The sequence below is a fragment of the Urtica dioica genome, chromosome 7, assembly GCF_054948205.1.
Source record: "Urtica dioica subsp. dioica isolate 48M chromosome 7, U.dioica_male_clone48M_v1_H2, whole genome shotgun sequence".
In the NCBI taxonomy this organism is placed as follows: Eukaryota; Viridiplantae; Streptophyta; class Magnoliopsida; order Rosales; family Urticaceae; genus Urtica; species Urtica dioica.
The window spans coordinates 35,442,094-35,452,745 of record NC_142762.1 but is presented as its reverse complement, the minus strand read 5'-3'; the positions used below and the strand labels follow the sequence as shown (position 1 = coordinate 35,452,745).

Here is a 10,652-nt window from a genome sequence, read left to right as displayed (position 1 = left end):
TCAAGTTATTTTTTTTTATTTTTTTATTTTTTTATTTATTTTTTTTTTATCTCTTTAGCTAATGAAGAGTGTTACTCAACTTGAAAATTGGTTGATTATGCTATTATAAAATAGTTTGTTTACTTTTTCTAATTTGGTGCATAGCGGTAAGTATTAATTATTTCAATTATGTCTAATTATTTCAATAAAATAGAACCTAAGAGCTGTTGGTCTCACGGTTACCCTTGGCGTTGGATTATTTCCACGAGGTCCCGACTTCAAGTCCCTCTAAAATAACTACCTAGCATTCTACCTGGCTCAATTTTGATGGGAGACGGAATAGTCATCATCCCTCTTCCCGGTTTGAGTTTTCTGTTAGATTTTGGTGTATACATATAGAATAACCATTTTCTTTATGGTAATCGGACTCCGGTTGTTTGGATTTATCCATCAGGCACTTTGGGAATTTTGAAAGAGGCTTATTAGTGCTCGATTTGTAATGTGCTATTCGATTTTTCCTTTGTCGGAAGGATGCACAAAATGAGCGATCACATGTACTTAGTGTTAGATTCAATTCGACTCAAATATATGGTGTACCTTTTAAGATGTTATTCTCTTATATTTGAGGGTGTTTTACCCTATTACTAATGGAAGCTCAGTGCATTCTCTCATCCTAGTAGTCACTTCCATCATCAATTTCCATCTCATTATCACGAAGGACATTTTTACCTTTGGCATTTAGAGTTGCATCTACAGCATCCCCATCCACAACCACCTCATCTCATCTTCACTGGCCTCATAACCACTTTGTTCTTCAATGCCCTCTTCATCATCACCAGACTGTTGATTATCATCACCATTAGACTCTATCCCTTGATAGACATCAGAACAAGGCTCTTGGCTCAGGCTCACATGACCAATAACCTCTTCATTATCATCAGCAAAAGTCACTTGGTTCACGTGAACATTAGCAACAAGCTCTCCATTCTCGACCGCATCAGGCTCTTCATTCACATCACCAACAACACATGGCTCTTGACTCTGATTACCACTAGCAGGTACATGAGGTTGTTCACAACAAGGTTCACTAACAGGTACATGAGACTCAATCTGTTGTCTATGGTGACCACACCATATCTCAACACAACTTGACTCAAGTTCTACAATTATTGTTAGCAAAGACAAATCATCTAAAACGTGATCTACCTCATTACCAATTCCGGTCCTCAAATAGTAAATAGCTCCCACCGGGTACCCAAGGTCTTGTTTTAAAATACCGTCTAATTCCACTATAGACATTTTATCTATGTCACAGTGGAGATAAGAAATGGTACCTTTAATATACCTCCACCCACGATTGTTGAACTTCATTTTCAGCCCCATGGTGAAGCACACAGGTAAACAAACCAGATGACAATGACATCAAACTGAACAACGGCCCATATGTACCCCGATTTTATAGACACGGTGGGACATCAAGACAAAAGAAATAGTTAACAATGGAACATCAAATATTCAACAACCAACTTACAAAAAAAATCACCGAAGTGGTCCCTAGAATATAATACAAGCTTTAACTCTTTTCCATATATACCATAAAAATCCAAAAGGCATTTGATGTGGTCCTGAGAAAAAACATACAACCTTTAACCCTTTTCCATATAAACTATTGCTTACCATATTTTGGGATTGATTTGTTGACTTCTTCTGGATTCTCTTCATAGTTCGAAGGCGGTTCATTTCTCCTCGCCGACGAACCAGGTAATTTCTTTGCAGGTGTTCTCTTCTTCCCCGATGATTTCTTCTTCGCCGGTTATTTTTTCGCAGGTGTTTTCTTTGCCGGTAATTTCTTCGATTTGTTTCTCGTTGTTCAGTTCATGGACTTGGAAGAATAAGTTCGCGATTTCGAATTCGGAAACTGCAATTTTAGGTTTCTGATTTTTTTGGGTTGTTTATGATTTTTTTGGGTTGTTTATGAGTTTTACAAATGAAAAAAAAAACAAAAAAACATATCAAAACAAAATATTGACGGAATGACAATTTGTGAAAAACTTGAAAAACACGTGATAAACAGTTGTAAAAAAAAAAAAAAAGTGGGATAGACATTGTTACACCCCTATAGTTCAGGGGACAAATGTGAAATTTATCGGTTAATAAAAACTTGGCAACTAATCTCTTACACATCATCTACTTTGTTTAAACATCAACAGAAAAAGACGCAGCACGATCTGGAATTTTAATACCAGCTCATATGACTTAATATTCTTTTTTTTTTTTTTTTGGTGGGAAGCATCAGAGGTCCAAATAACAGAATTGGAAAAGTTTGAAGAAAATTTAGCTAAAGGTGTGCTGGAACATTCGCAGTAGGGGGGCAAAAAGAGATGGCGCAGCTAGAGAACCTCGAAGAGAGGTGGCGGATATCTTCGATAACGAGGCCCAAATCAGTTGTCGGAGTTGATGTAGAGGAGACGAGCTGGATGATTGAAAGGCAGTCTCAAAAGAGTGCAACTTGATCAATATTATACGCGCGAGCGAGCGAGCTTAAGACCTTCAAGGATGGCTAAAGCTTCAGCAACGTTGGGAGAGAGCAATGCAGGAATATCATAAATAATTTTTCTCTGTGCGAGAGAGGCATTTTTGGGGAGCCATCCATAAAATTTTCCACCATGACTCCGAAGGTTTAGAACTCGAAGTGAAGGCAATATAGTAACCACTTATAATATTGTATTCCCAGTCTCTCGAATAATGCCAACGAAGACGGTCTTTTAAGAGGGATGCTAAGGATAAGGTCAGCATCTTCCGGGGAAAACACGGCTTGGATGAGGTCGATATTCCAATCCCCATTCCCAAGGCGAAGGTCCGCCACTCGAAGGTCGTTTGGGAGGTATGGTCGTTCAATGAAGGAAAAGGTGGTGGGTCGGGGAAGCCACTTGTCGTAAAGGATAAGAACATCTTCTCACGTGCCTATACGCATTTTTTTTTTCCAGTTTTGATTTATTAGATAAAAAAAAGACCAGAAAACAAAGCACCTTTGCTCACCGAATCCATCAGAGTTGTTACGACTTAAAACGCCTCCTATCGTGTCTTGTGATTATGGTGGACGTTCAGCTGCATTCCAAAGCTATTAGATACTTGATACACATGGGTTGGATATATACTTGGTACTGTTGTTACGTTGATTGGGTATATATGTTTGTAATCTGGCAAAACTATGTACAATATTATATGGCGATCTGACCCCAACGATCAATCAAATAGATGATAGATTTAAGTCTTGATTTTTTCAAATCTTAGCAAATGGAAGATATGGAACAACCAAAGCTTCAATGTCTTCGGGTAAACATTTTCATGTTTGTTCTCATTGATGTTGTTCCTCGTTCCAGGAGTGGGTGACTCAGTTTCCCGAACTCTACAAACTAACATCTGTAGACGAGGCGTGGGGGGATGAGTCAACTTCCACGGAAGTACATAAAGCATAGAATAGACGAGATCAAATCAAAGGGTGAAGCAGAGTTTATTTTGGTCCGTTGCTCTTCGGCATCAAACAAAAAAAACCAAGCACACAATGGATTGATTGTTTTCACTCCGAAAATCACTTTCTCAAGACGAGCTTCTTCTTCATCCTCTCCACGGCGGCCCTGAGAGTCCCCTCGTCTTTACAGAAGGTAAACCTGACGAGATTCTTCCCTTCTTCCGGGTCCAGGTAGAAAACGCTGGTCGGGATCGCCACAACCCCGACCTCCCTTATCAGATACTCGCAAAACTGGACGTCATTCTCGGCCACGCCAAAGGGAGTGTGGTCGACCACGACGAAGTAGGTCCCGCTCGAGGGCATGACCTCGAACCCGACCTCCCTCAATCCCTCCACCAAGATCTCCTTCTTGGCCGAGTAGTCCCTCCTGAGCTCCTCGTAGTAGGACTGCGGGGCCCGCAGAGCCGCCGCGGCCGCCCACTGCATCGGCGTCGAGGTCGCGAAGGTCATGAAGGCGTGGGCCTGCCGCAGGCCCCAGGCGAGGTGGGGCGGGGCCACGGCCCACCCGATCTTCCAGCCGGTCAGGGAGAAGGTCTTGCCGAGGGAGTTCATCGTCACCGTCCGATCGAACATCCCCGGGAGGGACGCGATCGAGATGTGCTCCGCCTCGAACGCCAGCTTGTCGTACACCTCGTCGCTGAAGACGAGGACGTCGTTTTCCGCGCAGAGCGACGCGATCGTCTCGAGCTCCGTGCGCGTGAACATCTTCCCCGTCGGGTTGTGGGGCGTGTTCATCAGGATCGCTCGGGTGTCCTTCGTCACCGCCGACCTGACAGACACAGGCCACAAAGTCGAACTTAATAGGGGTGAAATTCTAAACTTTTGACATAAGTTTATAGAATTCTTTTTCAGTATTTAAGAGGGTCCTTCGTGGCATTTTTAGTATAATAAGTTTTTTAGGATGTCCCGTCCCGTGTGTCCTTGACCTCGGACCAGAGATCGAGCTAGAAACTCAAATACAAGGGGCTAAATGTAATATATAAAATGCAAGCGGGTATAGTTTATAAGGTCCAAAAAAAAAATTGTAACATGACAGAGCTAGGAAATCAATCATAGGGGGCCAAATGTCAAATATAAAATGAGAGTGTCTAGACTTGAAAACCAAATATTTTGAGAGGCCAATAATGTAATCTTTTTTTATAGAAAAATTGGGTATGATTTGTAGTTGTAAATAAAATTTAGGCGGTCACTCGACTGGAGATCAGGGAGCCCGAAAACCAAACATAGGGCAGCCAAATGTCAAAGATAAACTTAAAGAGGGTAAAGTTCAAAATAAATAGATAGTAATCGGAAGGGTGGAAATGTAAACCTTAATATAATAGCTCATATATGGTTGACCTTTGTGTCCCTACCTGAGCTCATCGATGGGGAGAGCGAAGTCGGGAGGTCGCAACGTGATGCCCTTGATCTTGGCACCGGCCATGGACAGCGTAGCTTCGTAAGAGTCGTAAAAGGGAGCGAAAACGATGACCTCGTCGCCGGGGTTTATGAGGCCGAGGATGGTCGCGGCGATCGCTTCGGTGCAGCCCGACGTGACTGTGACCTCCTTCTCGGGATCCACAGTGAGCCCAGTGTCCTTCTTGAACCGCTCGGCGATGGCGGAGTTGAGCTCCGCTACCCCGTACCCGCGTGCGTACTGGTTCTTCCCGTCTCTTATCGCTTGGATCGCCGCTTCTTTCACGAAATCGGGGCCGTCGAAGTTTGGGAAGCCTTGCCCGAGGTTGATCGCTCCGTGCTTAATCGCCAGGTTGCTCATTTGCGTGAAGATCGTCGTCTTGAACTTCTCTAACCGCTTCGCAATCTGTAACACAGGAGATGCATATGCACGTGAGTTTATTGACTTGAGATATGTAAAGAGCACACAAAAATAAGCTCATCAGAGACAGTGATGCTCGAATATTGCGAGAAGCCGTTGTTGACTCTGTTTGGACTTTATATTTTGGCAAAGAAAAAAGGAATTCTTTTTAAGAGAATGAAATACATGAAGCAAATACGAGAGGAGCTTGAAGTATCTCTTCCTCTGTTTGGGGTGAGAAAAGGGTCCTTACAAAAAAAAAAAAAAAACTGATAAATGAGATCAGGAAAACGAAAATAAAAAAACAAAAAAAAAACGAGTAGATATAAAATCTCACTCTTAGTCAAACAAAAAATTATGTCATTCCAACAAAATTTTTCTTGGGCGTCAACTTTTGGGTCCAAAGAATAAGAAGAAAAACGTGTGGAAACTCGTATCTTTCTGGTTAACAAAATCTCAAGGACCACATTCCAGGAGTTTGATTGCTGCGACAATTTCAAAAGGCTTTTGATAGACACGAGCAAAATATATCAACTTTCATATAACAATTATGTAACAATTATGTAAATGTAAGTGTAAATGTAAAGCTTTCTTGGAGAGAAGCTTCGTATGAGTGTTCTGAAGTAAACTTTGTCACTCTCCCAAGGAACGGTATTGGTTGGTTTAAGAATACAAAGTTCTCTCATCAAGTCAGTTATCTAATCTATTCCGACATACACAAATGAGTACTTTCAAAATATCGGTGGGAATTTGTGAGGAGATTGAGACGGCGTGCACTGATTTTTGGTAGGGTTGGGATAACGGGAAAGCAAGAATGCTTTGGCATGCTTCGAAACGTCTTTGTCGAGCCAAGAATGAAGGTGGATTAGGGTTCCGGAGCCTCCAATGAATTTAATCATGCCAAACAAGTCGAAACTTCCCCGAACTCTTTGGCGACCAAGGTCCTCGCAAGAAAATATTCGAAAGGGAGCTAATTTAGAGGAGGCGGTGAAACAAGGGTGTTACTATGTGTGAGAGAAGTTTTCATGTGGCGAAAGGAAGTCCTTGATAAGAGGGAGGCAGTGGCGGGTGGGATCCCGAGGAAATATATCTATGTCAATCAAGCTCCAAAATTCAATCTCTCGGCGTCTCAATTTGGGAGGTCCGGGGAATGGAACGAGAAACATGTCCGTGACTCGTTTTTGCCGTTCACGGTGGTTTGACATTTCGATGAGAACGGGAAGTACACGGTCAAGAGTGGTTATCATAAAGCTACGGATTTCAATTAGGACCCTCTTGGAGCAACTTCATCTTCGGGCAAGTCCCACGAGTAATGGTCTAAGATCTGGGCACTCAAAATCTCACCGAAAATGAAGATAACGAACCTCAAAATATGCTTTTGAGACTTGAAAAAAAAAAAAAAAAAAAAAACAAAAAAGCAGAACCCTCGATTGTCTCAACTCGGAATCAGAAACCAGAGCACAATACTAGCAACCATTGGATTTCATTGAAAATGACGTCATGCAATTGAAGGAGTTCAAAGCCCAGAAGCATCAACAAAGTTGATCCCAATTATCGTATTTCAGTTAAAACTCGGCCACCCAAAAACAAACCCAAATTCGGAGGGAAAGGGTAAAGGGAAAACCTGTAACGGGCGATTGGCGATGAGAGTCGATCCATTCTGGCCCGAAGCGACCTGATTACTACCATCACTCGCCGTGACACTCGACATAGCTGCGACGAATTGAACGCTGTCAGTTCTTCTTGCTGTTGTTCTTCTTTGTCTCGTCAAGTGCTTCGAAAGCCCATAGAAATCGCGAGTCCTGAGGCGCAAATCGAAGCGTGTCCAAGTGCTTTGAATCTGCATGTCGCAAAGCATGGGAATATGAAGAAATGATTTATATAAATTATAACTACGAAAATTAAGTGATTGGATTGTATGGTCAGCTTGAGCTTTAGGAATACTAGCTAGCTAGATTGTCGTCGATATTTTTCATCTTTGGCTTCAATGAAGCCGTGCGATGTTCAAAATTTTTTTTTTTAATCCAACGAGAATCAATCAGTACATGGGTTGGGCTTAAAACTTTGATTAGGGAAATTTGGTCCAAACACGAACGAAAGGAAACGGTTACCATAAAATTTTAAGCCGATATAGATCTCAATAAATAATTTATCAACAAAATAAATTATAAATAAATAATAGTTAGCTTTAATTGAATTGAAAACAATATGGTAGTGTAGATATAAAGCTATAATGAAATGTGAAATCGCATACTAGTCATGATTTAGTTAATATGCTAAATAAATATATGCGTTTATATTATAGCAATTGATTTCTTTTATCTTTATTACTCATAGGGAGATTTCCTTATCTAAGACTAAATTAAGGGAGATTTCCAATTTCCTATTTTTTTCAAATATTTACCAAACTAGGACTAGTAAAAAAAACCATACCCTAAGTCAAATGAGAGATAATAAACTTTTACCTATTATACCCTTACCAACCTATCTCTTCTTTTTTTTTTTTTTTTTTTTTTTTTCTCTTTTTCCCCAGTCGCCTTAGCCTATCTCTCACCCTAATTTTTTTCTCAGCTCACATCTCAGTCCAGCAAAACTTCCCTTCTCTCTCGGAATCACATCTCGGTGGTGGATCTCTTTCTCTCGCAGTCCGGCCCAGCATCCCTTCTCGCTCCGAGTGTTCGATTTTTCTGTTCAGTCCACGTAATCATCTCTCTTCCTCTCGGAATCATCGCTGTTGTGGATCTCTCTCTCTCTCTCTCTCTCTCTCAGTCCAGGTTCCCTTCTCGATCGGAGTCATCGCTGCCATAACAGGTCCGTCATCGTATCCTCTGAATCTGTAAATCTCTGTTCCCCTGGGTCGCCGGCCGAGAATCTGCAAACTTCGAGTCGTCGCGTATAATTGATCAGGTCCGTCGAGGGCGCAGTCCAGTGATCAGGTCTGTAGTAGATTTATGGTGAACGACACGTATAATTGATTTTGTGTGTTTCTTTATTAGTGACATGTTAGGTAATTAGTGACATGTGTACGATTTAGTGTGTCGGGGTAGGTGATTAGTGAAATCATAGTATATTAGTGACATGTACATGTAGTTACTTGTTTTTAGTTTATTGACATGTTTCTTGATTAGTGACATTGTCATGTACCAGTAGTTAATTGTTTTAGGTTTAGTGACATGTTTATTGATTAGTGACATCAGTATATATTAGTAACATGTACAAGAGGGAATTATTTGAAGATGTAATGACATGTAAGTTTATTAGTGACATGTACAAGAAACTATTTGAAGATGCAGTGACATTGTTATTTGATTAGTGATATATACTTGAGTCAATGATTTGAAGATTTAGGGACACGTTACCTAATTAGTGAAATCTGCATGTATTCGTTTAGTGACATGTCGTGTTTGAGATTTTTGATGTGCAGTTATGAAATGAGATATTTTTACGTTCGTCAAGCATAGCGGTGTATGGCTCAGAGACGACTATTACCAAGCCGGTGTTACAAATGCATTGCTCATACCGCCGACGATAAACTACAAAGATTTTATGAAATTATTGTTTGCGGGTTCAGAGGGGAAGTTGAATCCAGAAATAGGACGGTTACTAATGTTGGAGGGGCGTCGGGGCGTAGGATGGTTACTATTGTTGGATGGGCGTGTGGGGCGGTTTAGGTTGTTGGAGGGAAAGAAGAGGGAAGGTGGGACGGTTAGGGTGGACGTGGGAGAGAAAGAGAGACCTGAAATGAAAAAAAAACTGTGGGAGGGAGAGTAAGAGGGAACGGCCGAACAAAGCAAATGAAAAAAAAAAGAAACAGGGAATGGACGAGAGAGGGAGATGGAGATGAAAAAAAATAAAACTTAATATATGGATTTTATAAAAAAAAAGGGTATAATAGTAATATCACATTTAGAGAATCATAGAGCACTCCTAGTTTGGTAAATTTTTGAAAAAAATAGGAAATTGGAAATCACCCTTAATTTAGTCTTAGTTGTGGCAAATCTTCCATATATAATATTATAGTTACCTATTAAAAATATGGTTAAATAAATTGAATTAATATTTTTATTGATTCAATTAACATTAATTAGTTGATTTATATCTAGATTAATAGAAATTTATTCCCTCATCATTTTTCACTGTTCTATAACTAATAATAATAATAATGTTTCAAAATCCTTTGGATTTTTAAGCAATGTTTTTTTTTTTTTTTTTAATTTTTTTTTTATATATATATAAGCATTTTTTGTTCGTAAACATGATGAACATCTATTAACATATTTACCATGTTTATTTTTTTTAGAGTTTTCTGCTGATCGTGACCGTTGATAATTATAAATAGTCTTTTAATACGTATTACGATCATAACTAATGAGAGAGCGAGGAGAGAGACGAATTCAAAAACAGTTCCCCCTTTTTTTTTTAAACAATTGCTTAGCATATATAGGGCGTGTTTGGCACAGTTTTTTTAAGCCTGTTTTTGCTGTTAGCAAAAACCAAACTGCAATATTACTGTTTGGTAAAACAGTTTTTAGAAAAAATTTCAAAAGCGATTTTAAAAATTGTACATGAATCACAAAAGCTACGAATCTTAGCTTTTAGAAAAAGCGTTTTTGTATTTGATATAAAATTACTTTAATATCCTCACGTGATTATCCATAGCACTGTTAAATATTTATTTTATGTCTATTTTAGTCTTTTTACTATAATATATTTATTTTACCAAACGCAAAATCAGCTTTTGTTACCAGCAACAACTGTTTTATAAACAGCTTACCAAATACCTGTCAGTTTAAAAAAAAAACAGTTTTTTCCAAAAACTTAATCTAAAAGCGTTTTTTTGTAAAACAAAGCTATACCAAACGATGCCATAATTGATTGATAACTACTCCCTACTAAACATGAAATAAAGTATATTTTAATATGATATTTGCATTCAGTTAATACGATTTTGAATTTCATATACAGAAAACGTGTGAGAAAAATCAAAGGTCCAAAATTGAAATTTACAAGCGCTGGATATCAACCAGCGTCAACATTGTATATAATTTTTTAAAAATTGCAATCATCGACTAATATGAAATTCTTAAATTTTATAGAGTTATCACCACGTAGACCACTTCAAACGTGAGAATTTTATTACAACCAAAGTTTATAAAATATGAAACAAGCCAACAGGCTGACGTGATACATGATTTATACCATTATTACCTTTATTAGTTAGTTAATTATAATTTCTTTTTTAAATTAAAAAAAAACTTTCAACATCCCTAATATTTGTTTTTATTTAATTTATTTTAGGCAAGGAATGCGAGGAAAAAATAAGGGCAATCTTGTCTTATTGTATCA

The 10,652-nt window shown here is 39.0% G+C and overlaps 1 protein-coding gene across 1 annotated transcript; it reads right to left on the bottom strand.

Moving 5' to 3' along the window:
* Positions 1-3,288: 3,288 nt before the first annotated feature.
* Positions 3,289-7,300, bottom strand: LOC149391089 (uncharacterized). The gene is made up of 3 exons (XM_089620761.1): positions 6,931-7,300; positions 4,864-5,312; positions 3,289-4,280 (listed from the first exon to the last, which is right to left on the bottom strand). Exons 1-3 carry the CDS (start codon positions 7,162-7,164, stop codon positions 3,572-3,574), a joined length of 1,392 nt encoding a protein of 463 aa, XP_089476887.1. The 5' UTR covers positions 7,165-7,300; the 3' UTR covers positions 3,289-3,571.
* Between the last annotated feature and the right edge of the window lie 3,352 nt (positions 7,301-10,652).